The sequence below is a fragment of the Dendrobates tinctorius genome, unplaced genomic scaffold, assembly GCF_039654945.1.
Source record: "Dendrobates tinctorius isolate UK_male_01 unplaced genomic scaffold, ASM3965494v1 ptg000124l, whole genome shotgun sequence".
In the NCBI taxonomy this organism is placed as follows: domain Eukaryota; kingdom Metazoa; phylum Chordata; class Amphibia; order Anura; family Dendrobatidae; genus Dendrobates; species Dendrobates tinctorius.
The window spans coordinates 1,263,042-1,290,601 of NW_027361792.1; the positions used below are offsets into that span (position 1 = coordinate 1,263,042).

Here is a 27,560-nt window from a genome sequence, read left to right on the forward strand (position 1 = left end):
CTTAATTATCAGGAGCCTATGAGATAATGTCGCTGCTGCTAAATAGAGGTCCTAGAATTTTTTCATCTCTACTCCAAGAGAGTTAAGCAGTTATTCCCGTCTTATGTCAGGGGTGCTGCGCTCCTGAGTAATGGACAGTTCAGACCAGCAGTGTCATTGCACCGCTGCCCAGATCTGTGTTGTCACGACTCTTGTCGGGTGTCCCACGACTAGGGGCTCATTCCATGTCCCTAACGCAAGGGGCGCCCTAGCTCACCTGTTCCCCCGGATTACTTCTGATGGTGAAGATGCCGGGACCGTGTACCTTGTCTTCGCTCCTGAATTCGCCCTCAGTCTGTACCCTTCCCCCACCCAGGGAAGAGGGGAGCAGTAGTGTACAGTAATACACCAACCAAACTAACAAGATACTACGAACAGAGATAAAGGAAAATACCAATCATACAAATATACTCACACATATAACACAGGTAAGCACCAGGGAGTGGAGGGTGGGATTAAACCAAAGTAGGAGAAAAAAAGAATTATCACACACCCAAAACCTGTCTACAGCCACAGATAAATCCACCAAATGCCTTCTCCAATAATAACCACCAACAACCTCCAGCCATGCAGCATAAGCCAACTCTGACAATGAGTGCCAGCCTGGGACCAGATTAAATAGGAGATGGGAGTGGCTAACAGTGCAGCCTTAATGCAGGAAAGCTTCAAGGAGCTCTCAACTGAGCAGATTAAACCCTGCACTGCTAAAAGAAACCTGCACCGTTTAATATGCAAGTGAGGTTCTTCTAATCAGTGCAGGAGTAGAAGAAATCAGACACTGTGGTTTTCTGGTTCCTCTCTGTCGCGGTGAACCTGTGACAATGTGCATTCTCGATATTATAAAAGGTGGCTATGCTTCTGCAGCATCAGGAGCGCAGTGGCAATGAGGCGGGCCACATCAGGAGCGCAGTGGCAATGAAGCGGGCCACATCAGGAGGGCAGTGGCAATGAAGCGGGCCACATCAGGAGGGCAGTGGCAATGAGGCGGGCCACATCAGGAGCGCAGTGGCAATGAAGCGGGCCACACAAGGAGCGCAGTGGCACAGAGGCAGGCCACATCAGGAGCGCAGTGGCAATGAGGCTGGCCACATCGGGAGGGCAGTGGCAATGAGGCTGGCCACATCAGGAGGGCAGTGACAATGAGGCTGGCCACATCAGGAGGGCAGTGACACAGAGGCGGCCACATCAGGAGGGCAGTGAGACAGAGGCGGCCACATCAGGAGGGCAGTGACACAGAGGCTGGCCACATCAGGAGGGCAGTGACACAGAGGCTGGCCACATCAGGAGGGCAGTGACACAGAGGCTGGCCACATCAGGAGGGCAGTGACACAGAGGCTGGCCACATCAGGAGGGCAGTGACACAGAGGCTGGCCACATCAGGAGGGCAGTGACACAGAGGCTGGCCACATCAGGAGGGCAGTGACACAGAGGCTGGCCACATCAGGAGGGCAGTGACACAGAGGCTGGCCACATCAGGAGGGCAGTGACACAGAGGCTGGCCACATCAGGAGGGCAGTGACACAGAGGCTGGCCACATCAGGAGGGCAGTGACACAGAGGCTGGCCACATCAGGAGGGCAGTGACACAGAGGCTGGCCACATCAGGAGGGCAGTGACACAGAGGCTGGCCACATCAGGAGGGCAGTGACACAGAGGCTGGCCACATCAGGAGGGCAGTGACACAGAGGCTGGCCACATCAGGAGGGCAGTGACACAGAGGCTGGCCACATCAGGAGGGCAATGACACAGAGGCTGGCCACATCAGGAGGGCAGTGACACAGAGGCTGGTCACATCAGGAGCGCAGCGACACAGAGGCTGGTCACATCAGGAGGGCAGCGGCACAGAGGCAGGCCACATCAGGAGCGCAGCGATACAGAGGCAGGCCACATCAGATGGGCAGCGGCACAGAGGCAGGCCACATCAGATGGGCAGTGGCACAGAGGCAGGCCACATCAGGAGGGCAGTGGCACAGAGGCAGGCCACATCAGGAGGGCAGTGGCACAGAGGCAGGCCACATCAGGAGGGCAGTGGCACAGAGGCAGGCCACATCAGGAGGGCAGTGGCACAGAGGCAGGCCACATCAGGAGGGCAGTGGCACAGAGGCAGGCCACATCAGGAGGGCAGTGGCACAGAGGCAGGCCACATCAGGAGGGCAGTGGCACAGAGGCAGGCCACATCAGGAGGGCAGTGGCACAGAGGCAGGCCACATCAGGAGGGCAGTGGCACAGAGGCAGGCCACATCAGGAGGGCAGTGGCACAGAGGCAGGCCACATCAGGAGGGCAGTGGCACAGAGGCAGGCCACATCAGGAGGGCAGTGGCACAGAGGCAGGCCACATCAGGAGGGCAGTGGCACAGAGGCAGGCCACATCAGGAGGGCAGTGGCACAGAGGCAGGCCACATCAGGAGGGCAGTGGCACAGAGGCAGGCCACATCAGGAGGGCAGTGGCACAGAGGCAGGCCACATCAGGAGGGCAGTGGCACAGAGGCAGGCCACATCAGGTGGGCAGTGGCACAGAGGCAGGCCACATCAGTAGCGCAGTGACACAGAGGCAGGCCATATCAGTAGTGCAGTGACACAGAGGCTGGTCACATCAGGAGGGCAGTGGCACAGAGGCAGGCCACATCAGGTGGGCAGTGGCACAGAGGCAGGCCACATCAGGTGGGCAGTGGCACAGAGGCAGGCCACATCAGTAGCGCAGTGACACAGAGGCAGGCCATATCAGTAGTGCAGTGACACAGAGGCTGGTCACATCAGGAGGGCAGTGACACAGAGGCAGGCCACATCAGGTGGGCAGTGACACAGAGGCAGGCCATATCAGTAGCGCAGTGACACAGAGGCAGGCCATATCAGTAGTGCAGCGGCACAGAGGCAGGCCACAACAGGAGGGCAGTGGCACAGAGGCTGGCCACAACAGGAGGGCAGTGGCACAGAGGCTGGTCACATCAGGAGGGCAGTGGCACAGAGGCTGGTCACATCAGGAGGGCAGTGGCACAGAGGCAGGCCACATCAGGAGGGCAGTGGCATAGAGACTGGCCACAATGGGATTGCTCCAGCAATCCTGACCAATTTCATTCCAAGAGCACTGCGTATGTTCAGCTATCACTGCTAAATAACAGAGCTGGCCATTCCGTCAGGCAACAAGCTGTAAAGTCGGCAGAGAACTCTAGAACGTCTGGCAGTCTGTTACGGTTGAACGTCTGCTGGGTGATGTTCTTCTCTAGTTTGAGCACGTTTCCTCTGGATTTTCCGTTTCTTCCCACACTGCAGAACATATTGATAGGGTAGTATGTGACACTGTGACAAATAATGCTGCGAATAGCGACAATGTGAGCAACGCTGAAGAAAATGTTGGCGTTATATAAGCAACCTAAATAAAAAAAAAAGTTGGGAACTTGCCCAAAGTTCTGAAAAGACTAGCTACTTCAATGCCTTCCCAAGTTCAAGAACTGACTAGATGAAAAGGCGCTTTTTCTCTTGGTGTAACGTGTAAAACGACAGATCAGTAAATGCTTCCAATGCCCTCAAGGTGAACGCACAGAGCGCGAACATCAAACAATTGACCTGGAATCCAGCCGTCATAGCAGAAGAGGGGACGAGCCCCAGGGGGGATACGGAAGCTGGGATCATGCCGCTCAGCGCAGAGATGAGAGGAGGGATACAGAAGCGTATCATGAACGAGCCAACGATGGCGCCAAACATGAAGAACACATCCAGCCAGAGGCGGAAATATCTACAGGACATGGCAGTAGCGTTCAGATATGTACCTGCATTCTACGCCCTGTTCAGACCACGCTAATGGCTATTACTTAGCGGAAAAGGACCAGAAATTCTTATGAGGGCGCCTATCAACCAGACGGAAGACTTTTGGCCTTAAATTGGACCCAACAGGTCAGAAACTCACCACTACCATGTGGATAGGTGATTACTTTCAATCTTGAGAGCAATGTATCCCACCCAATGCCAATACAAGGGGGTAAGTGGCAGACAAACGCATCTAAGCTTTTCCTGGCATACACATAAAAAAGTGGCTACAGATGAAATCTGAACTAGGACATACTCCGGGAGTGGGGAAGCTTCCGGGAGTTATGGGTATAAGCATAATTTAACTATTTACAGGTCAACCTGACCTCTGCAAGTATCGGGGGGTCCGAGCCACTGGGATGCAGAGGATAGAAAGGACGATGCCCTGGATAGAAAGGACTCTGCGCTGCTGCTCTACTCGCGGTCTATGGGACTTCTGAGGACCGCTGAGCGCTGAGATAGATGGGACTCACCCTTTAAGACCTTCAGTTTTCTTCCCAGTTGGGTGATGATATGGCCGGTGTATAAAGCCCGCCACTGTCAGTCAATTCTCCTAGCCCACTTAACGAGATGGGCTGCACCTCGCTTCCAGGAGCACCCTCCATTGGAGACCATAGGTCCTATGACCATGACCTGCCTGGTCGCCACATGCTCCTTGAGTCTAGCAGAGTTCTGGAAGGAGCCATGAGCCGACTTCCCTTGTTTTGCAGCTTATCTGGACTCTCATGGTCTTGATGAAGATCTGTGGCTTCAGCCATATTCTTTGCTCGGCCGTAGTTTACATATTCTAAACATTTTTTGGTTAAGGCTTTAGAGTCACTGCTCAGTCGTATGGTGACGCATCGGAGGCATCCAGAGGACACAGACACAAGATGTTACCTTATATATGGAGTAAAGAAGGAATACTCACTACTCGGAGAAGAACTTGGCGATGCTGCTGGGATCAACCTCATCTTTATGCTCGAGAAGCAGGGTGAGAGCATCCTCCATGTAGGTCAGGACGTGTCTCTGAGCTGCAGAAAATACAGAGCGGAGAGGACGGGTTTAATTATGTGCCATTATTTCCACAGCCCAGAACACAAAATCCCACATGTCCAGAGTCAATTACTTTCCATGATGGCATCTGACCTGAGCTCAGGGTCTGAGTGCTGCGACTACCAGGAGCGACCATGGAGGACCCAGCGCGGCCGCACGTTACACCTGATAATCTGCCTCTATAAGGGAACTTAAAGGAGAGTCCCAGTCCATAGAAATCATCACCTACTGAATAGGGAATATACTGTCAGATCAGCAATGGGATCGCCACCGATCGCCAGAATGGGGGACTTGTATCTCCACTGACAGGTGGAATTTAAAAAAAAAAAAAAAAAAAAAAAAAAAAAAAAAAAGGCGGCACAAGTGGCCCTCCAGTCCACATCTATGGTACGGATGAACACAGTCACATGCTTGACAATCGTATCTTTAATGCCATCATCTCAGCTCTGCTACACCAAAGTCTCTACTACTCCAGTACCACTACTCAGCTCTGCTACACCCAAGTCTCTACTACTCCAGTACCACTGCTCAGCTCTGCTACACCCAAGTCTCTACTACGCCAGTACCACAGCTCAGCTCTGTTACATCCAAGTCTCTACTACTCCAGTACCACAGCTCAGCTCTGCTACATCCAAGTCTCTACTACTCCAGTACCACAGCTCAGCTCTGCTACATCCAAGTCTCTACTACTCCAGTACCACAGCTCAGCTCTGCTACATCCAAGTCTCTACTACTCCAGTACTATAGCTCAACTACACCCAAGTCTCTACTACTCCAGTACCACTGCTCAGCTCTGCTACACCTAAGTCTCTACTACTCCAATACCACAGCTCAGCTCTGCTACACCTAAGTCTCTACTACTCCAATACCACAGCTCAGCTCTGCTACACCCAAGTCTCCAGCACTCCAGTACCACTGCTCAGCTCTGCTACACCCAAGTCTCCACTACTCCAGTACCACAGCTCAGTTCTGCTACACCCAAGTCTCCAGCACTCCAGTACCACAGCTCAGTTCTGCTACACCCAAGTCTCCAGCACTCCAGTACCACAGCTCAGCTCTGCTACATCCAAGTCTCTACTACTCCAGTACTACAGCTCAACTACACCCAAGTCTCCACTACCACAGCTCAGCTCTGCTACACCCAAGTCTCCAGCACTCCAGTACCACTGCTCAGCTCTGCTACACCCAAGTATCCAGCACTACAGTACCACTGCTCAGCTCTGCTACACCCAAGTATCCAGCACTCCAGTACAACTGCTCAGCTGTGCTACACCCAAGTCTCCACTACTCCGGTACCACTGCTCAGCTCTGCTCCACCCAAGTCTCTACTACTCCAGTACTACTGCTCACATCTGCTACATCCAAGTCTCTACCACTCCAGTACCACTACTCAGCTCTACTACATCCAAGTCTCTACTACTCCAGTACCACAGCTCAGCTCTGCTACACCTATGTCTCTACTACTCCAATACCACAGCTCAGCTCTGCTATACCCAAGTCTCCAGCACTCCAGTACCACTGCTCAGTTCTGCTACACCCAAGTCTCTACTACTCCAGTACCACAGCTCAGCTCTGCTACACCCAAGTCTCCAGCACTCCAGTACCACTGCTCAGCTCTACTACACCCAAGTCTCCACTACTCCAGTACCACTGCTCAACTACACCCAAGTCTCCACTACTCCAGTCCCACAGCTTAGCTCTGCTACACCCAAGACTCCAGCACTCCAGTACCACTGCTCTGCTCTGATACACCCAAGTCTCTACTACTCCAGTACCACTGCTCAGCTGTGCTACACCCAAGTCTCTACTACTCCAGTACCACTGCTCAGCTGTGCTACACCCAAGTCTCTACTACTCCAGTACCACTGCTCAGCTGTGCTACACCCAAGTCTCTACTACTCCAGTACCACTGCTCAGCTCTGCTACACCCAAGTCTCTACTACTCCAGTACCACTGCTCAGCTGTGCTACACCCAAGTCTCTACTACTCCAGTACCACTGCTCAGCTGTGCTACACCCAAGTCTCTGCTACTCCAGTACCACTGCTCAGCTGTGCTACACCCAAGTCTCTACTACCCCAGTACCACTGCTCAGCTGTGCTACACCCAAGTCTCTACTACTCCAGTACCACTGCTCAGCTGTGCTACACCCAAGTCTCTACTACTCCAGTACCACTGCTCAGCTCTGCTACACCCATGTCTCTGCTACGCCAGTACCACTGCTCAGCTCTGCTACACCCAAGTCTCTGCTACACCCAAGTCTCCACTACTCCAGTACCACAGCTCAGTTCTGCTACACCCAAGTCTCCAGCACTCCAGTACCACTGCTCAGCTCTGCTACACCCAAGTCTCTACTACTCCAGTACCACTGCTCAGTTCTGCTACACCCAAGTCTCCACTACTCCAGTACCACTGCTCAGTTCTGCTACACCCAAGTCTCCACTACTCCAGTACCACAGCTCAGTTCTGCTACACCCAAGTCTCCAGCACTCCAGTACCACTGCTCAGCTCTGCTACACCCAAGTCTCCAGCACTCCAGTACCACTGCTCAGCTCTGCTACACCCAAGTCTCCAGCACTCCAGTACCACTGCTCAGATCTGCTACACCCAAGTCACTGCTACTCCAGTACCACTGCTCAGCTCTGCTACACCCAAGTCTCTACTACTCCAGTACCACTGCTCAGCTCTACTACACCCAAGTCTCTGCTACGCCAGTACCACTGCTCAACTCTACTACACCCAAGTCTCTGCTACACCCAAGTCTCCACTACTCCAGTACCACAGCTCAGCTCTGCCACACCCAAGTCTCCAGTGTTGAAGTTTTGCTGATCAACTCTGCTACATCTTACTCTCCACAACCTAATTTCAGCTCCTCAGCTCTGCTACATCTGTCTATCTTGACTTCAGCACCTCAACTCCATCCTCGATACAACTGTATCGACAGCTCCTCGGCTCTGGTGTCATCTGGTCTCACTGCTCATCCGGACCAGAGACTTTGGGGATCCATCTCACAAGGCAGAGGCGACAAAAAGGTTTATGGTAATGGTTAATGGTGGGGGTGTGATCTAACGATTATCATGTATCCACATGGAGACGAGAATGCCCCTTTAACACTTGCCTGTGTCCCCATACCACTGCTGCTCAGGATGCATGGATAGACCAGAACCTTCGTATTCATCGATGTGACCTCCATCGCTGCTCTATGGATGGAGACACTCCACTACAAGCATTGCCCCTAAAGTCCAACCACCAGGTCAATGACCCGAGGGCACAGAGCGCTACCCCACGAAAACGCAGCATGGGGCGGCGTGCGACTAATGTCAGGTGTATGTTAGACAAAGCAATGATGTCCTAGAGAGTGGCAGATGTCGTACATTGTTTTCTTCTGTGACCTCAGCACGCAACGTGGGACCATCTATAAAACTTCATGAAAAAGTTAAAAAAAATAAATCTAAATGAATATTCTGCTTCTTGGCCAATATTCTTCACATTTGTTATTGCATGTCGGTCTCTTGTTCTCCAGTCGTTGCCCCCAGGAGATTCATTCCACGTGGGCCACAAGGTACTGTCAAGTATCACTTACTGAGCTACATGACCTACATATTTGTATGACCTGCAAACCCTCCTGCCATGTAATAAATCACAGACGCACACAATTTCCCCATAGCCAACCTGGGCCATTAAATCGCAAGCAGCCACTTAGAGGAAAAAATAATATTGACACTTTCCTTTCAGAGCGTCTGGCCCTTTAAAGCTGTAAATACATGGTGCTAACCCTGTAACGTCTCATAAATTGCTGATGTGGAGCCCATCATCTGCTCGCAATCAGGGCCGTCACAATCCTGTGTGATGGACACATTTCCCGTGACTTTACGTAAAGAGGTTTACACAATCTAGGGTTAATATGACAAAGAGAAGAGAAAGACGTGGTGTAAAGATGACCTGTCAATTTCCATAAATACATTATTGCTTTACCTGGTGTAAATGCCGCCGTTCTCCTGAATCCGGCGATGGTTTTCTTTTCTTCCTGCGCCTCTCCGTTCCTGAGATATGGCCCTCTCTTCCCAGTACACAAATCTAATCCTCTAAGCAAAGTGGGAGTGGTCCTAAACGGTTTTATGTGGGCGTGTTCATAGGGACCACACCCACTTAGTAACTAGACTAAATTTTGTATACTGGGAAAATAGAGGCCGTATCTCAGGAACGGAGAGACACAGGAACAAAAGAAAAACATCGCCGGGTTCAGAAGAACAGCGACATTTATGTAAGGTACAAAAATTACTTATTTATGGTGAGTGACAGGTCCCCTTTAAATGGGTTTTATCACAATATAATATGACAACATATTGCTAGGAGATGGCAAAGTTTTATCATTGGTGGGAGCCCAGCTATCCTTGAATTAAAGAAGTTGCAGAAACAGTTAAAAGGAGCGTCTAGTTGGAAAAAAAATAAATATGATTCAAACAGTAAATTTATACAGTTCACCTATCAAAGGTGAACCGGGGTCCGGGCACCACCACGTTCAGTTTGTGCTGAACACGGGAAACGTCATCAGCATTGTGTGTGTGTGAAGGGGGCTGGCTAAGTCAGCCCCATTTCTCCCTCAGACCCGATACATAGACATAAGGGGGCTGTTTGAGCTTTGGAGTGAGCAGCCATCCAGCCCCCTATATGAAGCGCTGATGACGTGAATGTCTGCACAAGAAAAACTCCCCGGTGTAGAGCACAAACCCGCAGAGGAGAAGCCGGGACCCGGAACTGTGCGGATATCTTCCGATCAGGACACCTTTAATGACTGAACTCTATTAGTTAGTTGTATACTTTGCTATGTAAATGGACAATCCCTTTAAGTGATGAGAGCCCCCTGTAGAGCTCCTTCCACAGCTGGTCCCAAAGCTCAGACCTTCAAACATTTATGGCCCATCCTTGCAATAAGCCATAATCATGTACTGTACATCTAGCGGACGGCTCTCCATCAATGGGATTCTGGATGTTAAGGAGATCACAAAAGTGACTGATCCCTTAAGAAGCTTTACCGTGAGCCGAAAGGTGACTGGACAGAAGAGAGAATGAGAGGTCACCTACGATGATTGGGGAGACAGAGATTGTGTCTGATATGATAATCTGCCATTAGAACGCTCGGCGTAACCCCTACTAACTCCATTGCTTGTGGATCATACGTTTAGAGGCGCAGATCAGTCACTAAAGGACTTTGCACCTCTCCTCATGCAATAAACTATTGTAACCCACAATCTATCAGCGCATCACAAGAAACATCAGTCCTAGGCCCCCTCCTCTTCTCCTTGTACACTGCCCCTATTGGTCAATCAGTAGATTTGAGTTCCAGTACCATCTCTATGCTGATGACACCCAATTATACGCTTCTTCTCCTGACATCACGCCAGCCTTTCTAGAAAACACCGGCGATTGTCTAAACGCTGTGTCTAACATCATGTCCTCACAATATCTGAAACTGAACCTGTCAAAGACTGAACTCCTTGTGTTTCCTCCCTCTACTAATGTATCTATACCCGACATTGCCATTTCCGTGTGTGGTTCCACTATTACTTCCCAGCAGCAGGCCCGCTGTCTTGGGGTCATACTTGACTCCGAGCTTTCCTTTGTCCCCACATTCGATCACTGGCTCGCTCTTGTCATCTGCACCTCAAAAACATTTCTAGATTTCGACCTTTTCTTACTTTTGATTCCGCAAAAACTCTTACTGTTTCTCTTATTCATTCTCGTCTCGACTATTGTAACTCTCTTCTAATCGGTCTCCCTCTTACCAAACTCTCCCCTCTCCAATCTGTCTTGAATGCTGTAGCCAGGATCATATTCCTCGCCAATCGTTACACTGATGCCTCTACCTTGTGCCAGTCATTACACTGGCTACCCATCCACTCCAGAATCCAGTACAAACTTATTACCCTCACCCACAAACCCCTCCATGGCTCAGCACCACCCTACATCTCCTCCCTTGTTTCAGTATACCACCCTACCCGCGCCCTCCGTTCTGCTGATGACCTGAGGTTAGCATCCTCAATTATCAGAACCTCCCACTCCTGTCTCCAAGACTTTACACGTGCTGCGCCAATTCTTTGGAATGCACTTCCCAGGTCAATACGATTAGTCCCCAATCCCCTACAATTTTAAGAAAGCCCTGAAAACGCATTTATTCAGACTGGCCTATCGCCTCAACACATTAACCTAATCTATCCCTGTGTGGCACAGCCAAAAGTTTTACCATAACCAGGTTCCCAGCATCATGTTCCCACATGCTTTATGCATCCATTAGCCCTCTGTGTCTGTACTGTTACACACTTAACATTATGGCTGGTCCATACAATCAGGGCAATTATTACCACCCACCTTTCGTGTCTACCTCTTTCCTCATAGACTTTAAGCTTGCGAGCAGGGCCCTCACTCCTCTTGGTATCTGTTATGATCTACAGTCATGGCCAAAAGTATTGACATCCCTGCAATTCTGTCAGATAATATTCAGTTTCTTCCTGAAAATGATTGCAAACACAAATTGTTTGGTATTATTATCTTCATTTAATTTGTCTTAAATGAAAAAACACAAAAGAGAATGAAGCAAAAAGCAAAACATTGATCATTTCACACAAAACTCCAAAAATGGGCCGGACAAAAGTATTGGCACCCTCAGCCTAATACTTGGTTGCACAACCTTTAGCCAAAATAACTGCGACCAACCGCTTCTGGTAACCATCAATGAGTTTCTTACAATGCTCTGCTGGAATTTTAGACCATTCTTCTTTGGCAAACTGCTCCAGGTCCCTGATATTTGAAGGGAGCCTTCTCCAAACTGCCATTTTTAGATCTCTCCACAGGTGTTCTATGGGATTCAGGTCTGGACTCATTGCTGGCCACCTTAGAAGTCTCCACTGCTTTCTCTCAAACCATTTTCTAGTGCTTTCTGAAGTGTGTTTTGGGTTATTGTCCTGCTGGAAGACCCATGACCTCTGAGGTAGACCCAGCTTTCTCACACTGGGCCCTAAATTATGCTGCAAAATTATTGGTAGTCTTCTGACTTCATAATGCCATGCACACGGCCAAGCAGTCCAGTGCCAGAGGCAGCAAAGCAAACCCAAAACATCAGGGAACCTCCGCCATGTTTGACTGTAGGGACCGTGTACTTTTCTTTGAATGCCTCTTTTTTCTCCTGTAAACTCTATGTTGATGCTTTTGCCCTAAAAGCTCTACTTTTGTCTCATCTGACCAAAGAACATTCTTCCAAAATGTTTTAGGCTTTTTCAGGTAAGTTTTGGCAAACTCCAGCCTGGCTTTTTTATGTCTCGGGGTAAGAAGTGGAGTCTTCCTGGGTCTCCTACCATACAGTCCCTTTTCATTCAGATGCCGACGGATAGTACGGGTTGACACTGTTGTACCCTCGGACTGCAGGGCAGCTTGAACTTGTTTGGATGTTAGTGGAGGTTCTTTATCCAACATCCGCACAATCTTGCATTGAAATCTCTTGTCAATTTTTCTTTTCCGGCCACATCTAGGGAGGTTAGCCACAGTGCCATGGGCTTTAAACTTCTTGATGACACTGCGCACGGTAGACACAGGAACATTCAGGTCTTTGGAGATGGACTTGTAGCCTTGAGATTGCTCATGCTTCCTCACAATTTGGTTTCTCAAGTCCTCAGACAGTTCTTTGGTCTTCTTTCTTTTCTCCATGCTCAATGTGGTACACACAAGGACACAGGACAGAGGTTGAGTCAACTTTAATCCATGTCAACTGGCTGCAAGTGTGATTTAGTTATTGCCAACACCTGTTAGGTGCCACAGGTAAGTTACAGGTGCTGTTAATTACACAAATTAGAGAAGCATCACATGATTTTTCGCACAGTGCCAATACTTTTGTCCACCCTCTTTTTTATGTTTGGTGTGGAATTATATCCAATTTGGCTTTAGGACAATTCTTTTTGTGTTTTTTCATTTAAGACAAATTAAATGAAGATAATAATACCAAAGAATTTGTGTTTGCAATCATTTTCAGGAAGAAACTGAGTATTATCTGACAGAATTGCAGGGGTGTCAATACTTTTGGCCATGACTGTATGTGATTATTGTTATGCTGTAATGTCTATTGTCTGTACAAGTCTCCTCTGAAATGTAAAGTGCTGCGGAATATGTCGGCGCTATAGAAATAAAATGTATTATAAACATGAAAGTGCACGTTAATAAAAAATATATATATTACAAAAATAATATCAATAATATAAGAGGTCTAGGAGGTCAATGACCACTAATCATGACAACCTCTTAATACTGTACTGAAGGATGGCCTTCCAAACGGGTGGGGGTGGCCTTTCAGATGGGTGGGTGGTCTTCTAGATGGGCGGGAGGCCTTATAGAAGTGCGGGAGGCCTTATAGATGGGCGAGAGGCCTTATAGACGGGCGGGAGGCCTTATAGACGGGCGGGAGGCCTTATAGACGGGCGGGATGCCTTATAGACGGGTGAGAAGCCTTCCAGACGGGTGAGAAGTCTTCTCAATTAAGGTGGCTGATGTACAATGGCGATGATGGAACTGAAGAGTGTAGTCATAGAGGCATTTTTTGGAGAAGTTTCATGGTATACAAGGTGCATTTAGACCGATTTCTGCCCATAAGGGAATGCTGGTCCACTATATACGAGTTTATGGTCACTCATTTAATGCCCCTTTTGCATAGGGTGACTGTATATGGACAGTCCACTGGTGTGCTTAAGACTTCATACTTGTAAACTACCAACACAGAGTACTCACCATCCCTGAGTCCAGCGCCGGCTCTCTGTCGCTGCTACGGTCCCTATGTTTTGGCTACAGTGGTGACATCATGAGTCCATCACCACTGCAGTCAATCACTGAAGTCTGCAGCCCTGCTGATGCAACTGACACTAGCCGCCAAGCTCAGAGATTGGCTGCAGTGGTGATGTGCGGGATAGTCATGATATCACTGCTGCAGCCAAAACAGATACTGGATCAGTGAAGTCCAGGAACCAGGCCCCCGTACATCCTCTTTGGGTAACTATCGATACAGAAAAATCACAATGTTTTGGCTGCTCAGGGCCTTTAACAAGCCATAAAAAAAAAAAAAAGAGAGATGCATTTCTATGGCTTGGTAAAGGGCCCGCGCAGCTGAAACGTTGTCATTTTTCTATAGCAATGAAGTTACCAAAGAAGGATGTCTGGTGTCCTGGATTTCTCTGCATTGTTACAATCTGGTGGAGGATTGCACCATGTGTGAACAGGCAGAGTGCTGCACGGGACTAGTCTACTGCAAGATACTGGACCAGCGGCATAGCGCGGGCCGTAGATCAGAAGAGGGCCCATCAATAAATGGACCAATCATCATGTATTGTCTTTTTACTTCCCACTGTTCGGCTCATCACAGCCATAACCAGGGCAAAATGGCATTCCTCGCCCGACAGGGAGGAAACTTCTCCTCAAAGGCTGTGATCATTATTACATCGGACATGTCCTCAGGAACAACTTTTCTAACCAAACCCCATGAATAATCCACTAGCGTCCAAACAACCAAAAAAAAATCCCATCTACTGCCCATTGTGCCCAATCAGACCGTAGGGGAAGTGTCTGGAAAACCTAATAACTGTGGAAATGTAATGAGACGACGGAACGTAAAGCTACTCCTGCTGCGGACCCTAAGCCTGCCGCCCGTTCATGATGGAAGACTTGGTACTTGTACCGGGAGGCTGGGAGCGGTAAAGCCCCAAGTAGACCTCTGACTTAAAGGAGCTCCAGAGGTCACTGCTCTGGTCTCCGCTTACTTCAAGCAGTGATCAGCAATCTTGATCAAACAAGAGACCGCTGCTGCCAATCACTGGTCTCGACTGGGATGCTGGCACGTATGCAGGTCCTGAAGTGTCAGGAAGCTATGTGCTGGTCCAATAAAGTAAAAAACTGAACATATGAAGATCCTAAAGAATCAAGTGACCTGCACATGGGCAGGTCAGAGAAAGTAAGGATGACAACACAAATGCTATGGATTTATCGGGGGTCAAGGAACGGACATCTCGTCATAGCCGCCATATTGTGGCGGGAGAACGACGCAACTTCTAAAAGGATTTATGAGCAAGTTGCCTTTTCTAATGTTCAACCAAATTTGTAAGTGTGGCCCACATTTATCAGGCAGCTCAAGCCAATTCTTGACAAACTAAATCCCCCAAAATTGCAATCTGCCTAAAAACCTGCAAATATTTCACCCCCCCCCCCCCCCCCCAAAAAAAATAAAAAATAAAAAAAAAATCATATAAAAGACAAATTGTCCTAAATTTTTGAGGTGTGCCCATCAAAAGTTAAAAAAGAGGGAGCGATAAATTTTTCAATGACTTTTAAAACCGATTTATTAAGTTTTATTCTAGAAAAAAATTGCAAATTTTGGCAGAAACCTGCACCTGCTCTTGGTTTCGTTTTAAGACCTGCACCAAGTTCATTAAGTAGTGTGTGCCTTTCAGGTACGGACTGGGGCTGAAATTCAGTCCTGGCATTTGAAATAACACAGGCCCACGCTGTCCCCGACCTCAAGCACCAGAGGGGATATTACTAATAGTACCCTGGATGGAGGAAAGGAGGATTTACTACGAGACCAATATGTCTAATGATACCCGTGACCTCCTGGGGTAAGTGATGGAGTCAGAGACTCTGTGCTCCATCACAACTCTCAACAGTATGGGGGTCTTGAGAACACCGATTCTGTTAACAATGTAGCAGACAAGGCAGCCCACGACCAGACCGGCCCTTCTGGCATTTGCCAGAATTGCCAGACGGCCAGTCCGGACCTGGTGCCTTTTAATAAAGTTGATGTGTTTTTTCTCAATTACCTTTTTTTTAGGCTGGCGCATACAATGCCAGTGTGGATAATGTCCTTTAACCACAAAGGCCAACCCCTCTAGATTCTGTGGCTGAAATAACGGACGGTACTGGACGCCTCAGAGGACGGTCATTTGTACGAAAGAGCTAGAAAAGGCTCTAATGTTGATCATGAGGCATTTTTGGTATAAAAAGCATTTTCCCATGGAAACCAGTCCATACAAGGCCGGAATATCTGTGCCAGTTGGGCTGCTGATCTGACCATGTTCTGGTGCCTCCGGCTACTGTCAGCAGACGACAGCACGGCTGATGGACTCCAGGACCAACACTTTGCTGCTGGACTCTGATCCGTGTGATCGCAGGGTATGAGCCATCACTCCCCCCAGCATGGCGGAGATTTATAGGACTGGGTCTGATCCAGGCCTGAGCTTCAGCTGTGACCTTCCTGTGAAATGCAATCCTCCGCCTGCACATAGCTCCATGCTTCCTGCACATGAGCCGGGGGAAGCGATGCCTTTGAGCCATGATTTACCTTCTCACATTTCCCTTCTGTATTTTCTCTGCGTCATCTTCCTTTAGGGAAAGTTCCCACCTCTTGACAGCCGAGGACCTGAAATATTATTTGAGGAAGTAATGCTTAGCGGAGCCTGTTCAGTGTTAGACCGAGCTCAGATCCCTTTCCAAAGTCCACTTTGAAAACAGCGTCCCGCTGCCACCGCCGTCACATAGGCCATTGCCTAATCCCGCTGCCGCCACCGTCACATAGGCCATTGCCTAATCCCGCTGCCGTCACATAGGCCATTGCCTAATCCCGCTGCCGTCACATAGGCCATTGCCTAATCCCGCTGCCGTCACATAGGCCATTGCCTAATCCCGCTGCCGCCGCCGTCACATAGGCCATTGCCTAATCCCGCTGCCGTCACATGGGCCATTGCCTAATCCCGCTGCCGCCGCCGCCGTCACATAGGCCATTGCCTAATCCCGCTGCCGTCACATAGGCCATTGCCTAATCCCGCCGCCGTCACATAGGCCATTGCCTAATCCCGCTGCCGCCGCCGTCACATAGGCCATTGCCTAATCCCGCTGCCGCCGCCGTCACATAGGCCATTGCCTAATCCCGCTGCCGCCGCCGTCACATAGGCCATTGCCTAATCCCGCTGCCGTCACATGGGCCATTGCCTAATCCCGCTGCCGTCACATGGGCCATTGCCTAATCCCGCTGCCGTCACATGGGCCATTGCCTAATCCCGCTGCCGCCGCCGCCGTCACATAGGCCATTGCCTAATCCCGCTGCCGTCACATAGGCCATTGCCTAATCCCGCTGCCGCCGTCACATAGGCCATTGCCTAATCCCGCTGCCGCCGGCGTCACATAGGCCATTGCCTAATCCCGCCACTGCCGGTGTCACATAGGCCATTGCCTAATCCCGCTGCCGCCGCTGTCACATAGGCTATTGCCCAATCCCGCTGCCGCCGCTGTCACATAGGCCATTGCCTAATCCCGCTGCCGCCGCTGTCACATAGGCCATTGCCCAATCCCGCTGCCGTCACATATGCCACTGCCTAATCCCGCTGCCGCCGGCGTCACATAGGCCATTGCCTATTCCCGCCGCCGCCGGCGTCACATAGGCCATTGCCTAATCCCGCTGCCGCCGCTGTCACATAGGCCATTGCCCAATCCCACTGCCGTCACATATGCCACTGCCTAATCCCGCTGCCGCCGCCGTCACATAGGCCATTGTCTAAAAGCGAGCAGATTTTACTGCATATCGATACTAAGTGGCTGCAGTCTACAGGAAGATAAACATGAGATCGATTGATGGAGTCCGATTTTCATCAGTGTTTACTCAATATGTTGGTTTTTACCATCAGTTTATTTTTATTTTTGCAATTGGCAGCTCACGGATGCGGCGAGGACGTCATCTTGTGCTGCCGAGTCTTCACCGACTCATAGATTTGACCGGAGAGTGATCTCAGACTGGGCGTCTATGGTTTGGTTCGGGGACTCGGATCACAAACATACACGGACATATAAACCGTTCTGTGAATCACATGGACAGAACTCATATGTGAAAAACTGAGGTCTGAACGAGGCCTAATACTTATCTGTCTTTGCTTTTCCCCGTACTTTTGTTACCCCCCGTAAAAGATCAGGACTCTCCGGAAACAATAATTCGCTGATCCAGTCTGTGAATATCAAACCTCGTGTGATCTTCTAGCCTGGGATCGTCAGAGGATGGTTGAAACCTGACCCTAAAGTCCCCCAGAATGACTGTGTGTGGTCACCTCCCCATCGGAGATGTCCGACACATTCTCAGAACATTTGTTATTTTCCGGCAGTCGTTGACGGTGGAGAAAAGATGTGGGAGTCTTCACAGACAGTAGAGAGGCATAGTCTCCCCTTCTGAATCGTGATAATGTCCCATGTAATTACAGAAAGAGACCGGGCCAGCTGGAGGGTCCCCATAATGTGGCATGACCAGAAGAAACATTCTGATGAGCACAAAGCCCCCCATACACACTAGACAGGTGATTTATCGGCCGGCAGCTCTCACCTGACTTTCCCATACACCACATCCTGTGTTCTCTACGAAAGTCGCTGTCAATCGCTGTGGGTCCCCACACGGGGGGTCCGCACGGCCAGCAAGGGGGGTCCACACCGTCAGCAAGGGAGGGGGGGTCAACACCATCAGCAAGAGAGGGGGGGTCAACACCATCAGCAAGGGAGGGGGGGTCAACACCATCAGCAAGGGGGGGGGGGTCCGCACCGCCAGCAAGGGGGGGGGGGGGGGGGAAGTGTCAGCACCGTCAGCAAGTGGTTGGGTCCACACCGTCAGCAAGTGGTTGGGTCCGCACCTTCAGCAAGTGGGGGGGATCTGCACCGTCAGTTAGGGTGGGTCCGCACCGCCAGCAAGGGGGGGGTCAGCACCGCCAGCAAGGGGGGGGGTCAGCACCGCCAGCAAGGGGGGGGGGTCAGCACCGCCAGCAAGGGGGGGGGGTCAGCACCGCCAGCAAGGGGGGGGGGTCAGCACCGCCAGCAAGGGGGGGGGGTCAGCACCGCCAGCAAGGGGGGGGGGTCAGCACCGCCAGCAAGGGGGGGGGTCAGCACCGCCAGCAAGGAGGGGGGGGGTCAACACAGTCAGCAAGTGGTTGGGTCCGCACCATCAGCAAGTGGGGGGGTCAGCACTGCCAGAAGGGGGGGGGGGGGGGTCAGCACTGCCAGAAGGGGGGGGGGGGGGTCAGCACCGCCAGCAAGGGGGGAAACAGCATTTGGGACTTCTGGAGGGCCAGAGATTACTTGGCGTAGCCATATGGCTGCATAGTGGGGATCTGCACGGCCTCCATTCTCTACAGGACTATTCATTGTCAGGTGACTGATAGGATATAGCTGCAAGCTGTCAGGGCACACTGGGAGTTGTAGTGTCACCACAGCTGGAGTCCACTATACGCACTGCTTCTCTGTACATACGGCATCGGATGTAGCAAGTATGGAGCTAGTAAAAGGCTGTGTGCACGAGGCTTTATCTCCTGGGCAGCGGCTTCTTAGTTTCAGCCATTGAGTGTGGGTTCCGGTGTCCGACCCCATGTAGCTCAGTACCGACTAGCGATTCACAAAGTGCGCTGATTTTACTAAGCACGCGGTTTAGGATCATCCCATATTTTAGGGGTGAATGTCCATAAATATGTGCACCCTTTCTCTTACATAAGAGCAGAATAAAACAAAAAGCCAAGGACTAAGAGCTTGGACCAGCAGATCCTCCAGCGGATCCTCCCACGCGCCTGCTGGGCCTCGGCTGGCTCTGTGGAGCGCTGGTCCATGGGAGGCCCAGGCTGTGGTTGCTGACCTGTGATGTGAGGAATGCACGGCTGTCACCCACATGCTGCCGGGACCCTCCGCTGACACAGGCCTATTTCAGATCACACACGACCTGGAAATAAACAGTCTAAAAGCAGAATACAAACACTGCTGATCGGGCAAGACATGCACCGGGGGCTGCTGACCCCCTCCATGCTGGATATCTGGGCATTAACAAGCTATCAGACCTGACCCTCGGGCCGCACATCACAGGGGATCGGATTGCCCTGGATGAGATGAGATATACAGGCATTAATTTCACTGAACCAAACATAAAACACAGCTCACACCGCACATTCACACCTACTTACCCCTACGGATAGGACCCATTAGCTCTCACGACAAGTCGGTTTTCGGAAATGATCAACAATTAGGCATTTGTCGGTTCCTCAGTTATTCTTACTGGAAATGTCTGCATAAATTAGGATTGCCGTTTCCCATATAACTGGGGCACATACGTACGAACCGACCCTGGACCACGAGCGCTCGTGCCGACCCTGGACCACGAGCGCTCGCACCAACCCTGGACCACGAGCGCTCGCGCCGACCCTGGACCACGAGCGCTCGCGCCGACCCTGGACCACGAGCGCTCGCGCCGACCCTGGACCACGAGCGCTCGCGCCGACCCTGGACCACGAGCGCTCGCGCCGACCCTGGACCACGAGCGCTCGCGCCGACCCTGGACCACGAGCGCTCGCGCCGCCCTGGACCACGAGCGCTCGCGCCGACCCTGGACCACGAGCGCGCGCCCTGACATTGTCACACTATATAGTAACAGGCAATGACCAGTTATCAATTTACCGATGCATGGACAAAAGTTCTCCATTGTCTGGTGATCGGTTAGTCTCAGCAGTCGTACCACCACCAGTCTAGACGTTATAACCAAGCTGTGACGACACAGCATTTCTTAATTATGCCAGATGTAAATTCCGTGGGCCCAGAATCATAGACTATTGTCTGAATTATTGACTCTTCTTGTAGATTGAATTGATATTTGTAAATTGATGACTGGTTGTTATTTACCTCTTATATCAGCTCCTACAGTTTATTTTACTGTTATCTTTGCAAAACGGAGATGCAAGGTCACTGAACAATGATATTTGCTGATATGTTGATTACACATTATACCAGGCCTCGCAGTTTGTTGACGTGAAACATTGAAGGATAAACTATAAATAATCAAACAATGTGGGTTACCTCATTACCCCTTCCCCCTGTGAATGATAGCTTGAAGGATAGTTGTGAACTATATAAGGAGATTCTGTTCCAAGTGACTCTACAGAATGTCAGCTTAGGGGACCACGGCCCCAGCTGGAATAACATAGATCTGTTCCATTGACCATCGCTGAACCCTCAGAGACTTCTTGAAGAATCCAGGTTTGGACAATCAGATCATGTGGCCACATACCTCACTGCTCCCGGTTAGTTTCCTAAGCTTGCCGTTACCTCCTCTCTGTGGGTGCCCGCCAAAAACGGCGTGCCACTGGTGGGGGTAGTTGGACCTGGAAGCTTTGAAGTCACAGCTGCTCTTATCCCGGTAAGTCAGCAGAAGCACGAGACTGCAATTTTGCACCAACTTGGGTATTTTGCTGGGACTTTCTATATATTCGTATTATTTGCCTGTTTTGTGGTTCAGTAAATTATTGCCACAATGTTTTACCCTCACCCTGTGCTGTCAGAGTAGTGTTATGACCACGTTAAAAGGTGAGTGGGCTTTCAGTGGGATGATCCCTGATCCATGCGGTGTCGAGCCAGCGATCTAAAGCACCTGCTGACCCATGTGCCTCCACACAAGCCTACGAGCAGACCTTAACTTGTGTGTGGGACTACCACTTTAATATTTAGGAAGGTGTCCGCACAGTAAGGCTATATTCACATTTAGATTAAACTGCTACTGAAAATACATAAGAATTTGCAAGGAAAATCCTCACCAAAAAGTGATTACTTTCAGTACAGGATTGCGCAGGTTTCACCACTTTGCTGCAGGTCTCCGGTGGCATCCTTGCCTTGATCGTCTCTGCACAATGCAGCCTCCTGTCATGACGTGTCATACTGTCATCGGGGCAGCTACTTTTTTGCGTGGATTTAACGACTTTTCCTCATTTCAGAAATAGCGGTTTGTTTGTTTTTTTTGTTTGTTTTTTTTATAAATTTGGACTTACTTTCCAATAGAGTTCTATGGGAAAAAACCATGCACCAAAATAGTTGAATTTGTCATCAATATCAGATTAGTGAGGATCAGACACCTGGCACCTCCGCCGATCAGCTGTACGGAGGTCCCATGTCAGCCGGCTGTACACAGTGAGCACAGCTCCGTACACTGTATGGTGGCTAACCAAGGTACTGCAGCTCAGCTCCTACTGAAGTCAATGTGATCTGAGCTGCAGTACCGAGAATGGCCACTACACGGTGTATGAAGCTGTGGTGTTCTGCCTCTGTCTGCTTGGACAGCCAAGGGACCTGTAAACAGCTGACCTATCCGTAGGCCATCCTAAAAGGGACACTACACAAAGCTGATGTGATTGATCACTTGTCATAGAAATCAACATTTGAAGCCACTGCCGTGAACAGTAACGCCATGATTGGCGCAGAACGTAGTACAACATTTATCATGTCCTAGAATGCTCTGTGCATGGGTTGGAATTTTGACGCCATTTTTGCGCACTTCTCTCCATCCCCCACCACCATTCCTCCCTTTAATGTCAATGATGTGACGTATTCCGGAGGATATGTGCCTTTCCTGGTGACAGCGCTCATCACACAGACATGAGACGCGCCTGTAGCCTCGCTGCGACAATGATCCTCTGTCTCCGGATAGCTTTCAATTCTATCGCTTGTTATCTGAACCAGAAGCCGCAGACAGAGCGGAGACAGCAATGGGGGCTAGTAAAGAGACCAGCGCGGGGTCTCAGAAGCCATCTCCGGGGAGGGCTCGCTGCACAGACTTGCCTCCGACACAAACGCACACCTGTTCTTTATCTGAAATAGGAAACGCCTGGAGATGAAAGCCGCAGAGCGGCGCGAATGCGCCTCCATCACGCCGAGGGCACGGCCTCACGTTCTTCTGATCCTAGACGATAACCGCCATCATTACAGCCACTTACATGGATGTTATCAGCGGCTTTTATGGAGGCCACACTGGCTGATCATCCCATGCGCCAGATAGGCCGTCATAAGTCTGACCGGTCCGTGGACGCTGTGATTGACATATCCAACCTGGAGATAGATCGTGCCACAAACAGGGCTGCCCGGTGCCAGCTCATCCAGGAAAACGCAAGTCCAAGCCAGCGGATCGCTGCTCCTATAAGAAGCTGACATGTCACCTTTCCAGGAAAGGCTGGATAGATGGCACCAAAGTCACACGGGCAGGATCATAAAAAAGAACACACAATTCTGCCGCAACCCAAGGCAAAAATACAAGATACCTTTTAGTTTTCTAACCCATTAAAAAAAAAAAAAGCCCAAATCAGAGCACTGGTTTCAATGGCCGAATACCCAGCGTCACGGTTAGACTCTCGGCTAACTGGAAGGCTCAGGACGGCTTTCCCTTGCGGACGCCCATCGCAGATATCGCTGGAGTTTGCCTTCGGCCATTTTTTGGATGCAGTTTTTTGGGGCCCATTCCTTCAGAACCTAACTTTGCCTTTTGTAAAAACAAACTGTATCTATGAGAAAAAAAGGGTTGTTCTTGTTGGGGGTAATAGATCAGAAAGTATTAAATGTAGCAATACTTACTTTAGTGGTGATGCGGCATCATTCATCAAGGACATCAATTTAAATGGTCGCAGTCATTTCATAAATCAATAGTACAAGTCAAGATCAGAAACTCTGTGATATATTGTATCAGACAAGTCTGCTCATTTCTCCACCTATAGGCCACGCATTCCCTTCATCCTGCCTCCCAAACTCATCATTCACTTTGAAAAACTTATGAGATCCGTCATGCTCAAGAGAAGGCAGGAACACTAGCTCACTAAGGGATCAGTTTACAGCCGCAAGCAGAAGTCCTTGAAGGGGGAAGGTAGGAGGATCAGAGCAGATACAGATGCAGATACAGCTACACTGCTCAGTACTGCGGCATGATGTTCTCCCTAATGTTGCTTTCTAGTAAGCATTTTATCCTCCACCAGTACTGGATTCACAGGTACACTGCTCAACATCGCTGAATAAAGTCCTCAATGCTTCTGCTTTCAATCAAGCATTTATATATCACCTTAGTGCTGGATTCACAGCTATACTGCTCAGTACTACATAGAGAAAGGACAGCAGAAACCTTGCGTGTGTTTGTGTGCTGTGTATGGGAGACGACATAGTAGTTAGTTTCCACCCACTAGCACAGAAAATGATAAATAAAACTTGCAAAGGGGAAACTTGTAAAATAGTGTTATTCCTCAAGTGCACACAGGACAGCTTATTCTTAAGAGTCACCTGAAATGATGCTGTCTGTCTTGAAACTGTACTTGAAAACTGGGACTAAGTGACATGAATTGGTGCAAGAAATATTACACCGTTAGCATGTTTGAAAAAATTCATATGATCATGAAGCTCAACCAGGGGCGAAGACGTAAATTAATTAAAAAGGTAAAAGGGGAGAAAGTGGATTAAATGTGTGTGTGATGCATGTGCTACCATGTGTAAATCAGTAGAATAAGCAGGTAATAGACATATTGTATGTGAAGGGCAAGGATATTAGAAAAATCACATGGCCAAATAGATCAAAATTGATCAGAAAATTGTCACACATATAGAGCAGGACTAAGCAGGATAACTGCATATTTACTGAAAAACACCCAGAGGACAAGCAGTCATAGAATCCATAAAATACAATATTTTATTCATGATATGTATAAATGTGGACATAACAGTACATGGAATGGGGGGAAAAAAACACATGCACAATGGTAATAGGGACCAAGCAAAAAAAAATAGATATCACGCCCCCTGATGGAGGAGCTATAGGCTCCGAAACGCGCGTCGGGGGACAGGACCGATCTCACTGCCCTCACCTCGCTCAGGTAATCATGCCATAATTATTATGATCCATCTAGCATGATATCTATTTATTGAACATTAGTTCTGCAATGGCCCTTTCCTTTAGCACTTGCTACGTGATATTACTGTACAGTACTCATGGATGTACCCATATCATGTTTCCCTGACCTCCTATTAAGTTATTATCTTGAATATTGTACAATTGCCTGGCGTTGTGTTTACAGTGTGCTTGGTCCCTATTACCATTGTGCACGTGTTTTTCCCCCCATTCCATGTACTGTTATGTCCACATTTATACGTATCATGAATAAAATATTGTATTTTATGGATTCTATGACTGCTTGTCCTCTGGGTGTTTTCCATGTGTAAAGCAGGCCATAAACATAGAATTCTTCCTTTGGCTTAACGCTGGTTTGTTTTGATAGGGAGGACAGTGGATAGAAAAATATCTTCCAGAAAACGGAGGTACGCGAGAGGTCTTCCAGTCTGGCCACTTATCTAATCTACCTTCCCATCACCTTCTCCTAAATGTGGGGAATAATTGCACCCGGACAGAAGACAGGTCAGGTAAGTAGAACGACAAGCGACTCTCGTCGTGAGAAAACAAGGAAAGGACAAACACAGAAGAGGTATTCCGGAAAATCATTGAATTTTCATGGCTTTATCACAAGTGCCATATGACGTTTGAGCAATAAAACACTTGCTAACACAGAAGAAAAAGGAGAGAGAGCGAGGGAGAAACATCTTTGGACACCGTGTTCCCAAAGAACTGCAGTGTGATACAAGCCGATGTGAATGGAGCCTGGGCTGTGCCACTGGAGGACGGGAAAGACTAATTACTACCCTTTACTTCCACCACAAAAAAGTGTCAGGAGAACCCTTCACAGAGGCCGTTTCGCTCATGTTTGATTAGGAAGAAGGACCTCGGCCAGAGGACCGTTTTCCTCCGGGGCAGTCTAGCGAGCCCCCCTTTTGCTGGTACAGCTACTCTGTAGGAGTTCATTTCAGCCTCGGAAGAATGAGGGTCTTTTTTGCCTGCCAAGTACCGAGACGCTCTGTCGCCTCACAATCCTAACTCGGGGACCCTTTTCAGTTCTCCGTTGAAAAGCTTTAATAGCGCTGGCACTGTATATCCCTGGACTTTACAAGTGTACGAGTCTCGCTCGCGAGTGCTTGGATTCTAATGTTGCGTGCTCCCATGGGCAGAGCTGGCAGGACAGAGGCCTGGCCCTCGCCAAGGGCAAGAGTAAAAGCGGTGGACAAAACAATGCGAAAATACGTTGTTCACCTCCATTGTGAAGGGACGAGTCCCGATAATTGGAATAACTCCGCTTCAATAAAGAACGCACAAATGTATTCATGACGATTTTTGCTCTATTTATGTTTAATTAAAGGGAAGAACCTTATTGACACATAGAAGTAATGGTGCAGGTTGTGTAGGCGCTCGTCCCCCAATAAAAACTACTGTATTGAGATCCGATGTGCAAGTCATGAGAAATCTAAAGGCCAGATGTAAATCAGGCGGGAAGAGCACAGGGGGCGGTCAAGGTTAGCTTTAGTCTGAACAAAACTCTTCTGACTCATTATCCCTCCTCCAGATCCCTCCGTCCTCTAGTCTCCATGCTCCTCTTCTAGTTTCCTCTATTCCCTTTCAGATTCCCTTGTCCCCCTCCCAAGGACACCTCTGCCCTCCCCGGGACCCTGCCTCCCGCGCTCCCCCCCGGGACCCTGCCTCCCGCGCTCCCCCCCGGTACCCTGCCTCCCGCGCTCCCCCCCGGGACCCTGCCTCCCGCGCTCCCCCCCGGGACCCTGCCTCCCGCGCTCCCCCCCGGGACCCTGCCTCCCGCGCTCCAGATATTTCCAGGGAAGAATCAGGATCCCAGTAAACAGATTAGATGGGTGGTCAGACCTGCCAAAACCCCCTGCTTTCATTCTAACTTTAATCCAATGTTTAAAGGGGCCTTCTGGCTCAAAACCTGATATCAATAGCTGGCTCTGTGATGTAAGGCCTGCACTCCGGGAAAAAAAACGATAAATTTTCAATGACTTTCATCGTCAAAGAGTTGCCTGTACTTGAGACTCTCCAAACACAGATAATCGGTTTGTTTTATGTCCGTACGCCTATGGGACAGAAAAGTATCATGTGAATAACAAGATTAGTACCGTTCATGACTCAGATCTTCTCAAATGTCCAAGACCAGAGCTTTTTATGTGCCGTATCTTATTCTTCAGTTGTAAGTGAGACGGGATGGTGGGGGCAAAAACAAACCACAGGGTGTAAAAGGCCCCAAATATTTGGTCATTGTATATCTGTGACATAGGAACACAGAAACCCATCACAGTCATGTCGATGGTGGCCCCCCATCCTTACATACCTGCCTTGTTTTACCTCTAAACCCAAAGCCCCAGGTGTAGCTCTTAAGATCAGAGAGAAGACTGAGAGCAAACTCAGGCTCTGAAACGGCTGGTACATCTGATAGGATCGCCCGGGGCGGCCTGGAGCCTTCTGAATGTGATTGCAGGAACAGAGTATTGTAGCTTTATTACAATTACCTGTAATCTCCCTGCCAGATAATGGTGTTAACAAGAGCTCGCTCCCTACAATAGGACAGCTGGGGACAGGCTCCTAGCACTTGGGGAAAGAAGCACGCTTTGAAGAAAAATAAAAGCTTAAAAGACTACAAGAATGAAAATAAAAAAAAATAAATCTCTTGGCAAACAGGATTTTTTTTTTTTCTATAGTGTTCTTGCAAAGTAAACTTTTACTGGGAGATTTGCAAGCGTTGATGACAGGGATTGGGCTAAACTGTATGTTATGATAATAAAGTCCTTTAATGATGACAAATGGGGCTGAGCTCAAAGAGGCTGAAATGATAGAGGCATACCCTGGGAAAACTTCAGAGAAGAGGGCCTGCCTGCGACATGTTCACCGGGAGAACAAAGGCGAAGAATGGCGCAGATAAGAGAGTGTTTACAGGAGTGGAACTATGGCATAATCATGA

The 27,560-nt window shown here is 49.4% G+C and overlaps 1 protein-coding gene across 4 annotated transcripts in view; it reads right to left on the reverse strand.

The window, feature by feature from the left end:
- The window catches only part of CSTPP1 (centriolar satellite-associated tubulin polyglutamylase complex regulator 1), a 152,858-nt gene that overhangs the window by 109,709 nt on the left and 15,589 nt on the right, over positions 1-27,560 (reverse strand). For 2 of the 4 annotated variants that reach the window (XM_073541632.1, XM_073541636.1), the window contains one exon: positions 4,753-4,855. In XM_073541632.1, the coding sequence (XP_073397733.1) occupies positions 4,753-4,855 (103 nt within the window). Of the gene's footprint in view, positions 1-4,752; positions 4,856-4,950; positions 5,086-11,244; positions 11,385-27,560 lie in introns of those variants that run through there. The other 2 variants (XM_073541633.1, XM_073541634.1) reach the window with 2 other exon arrangements.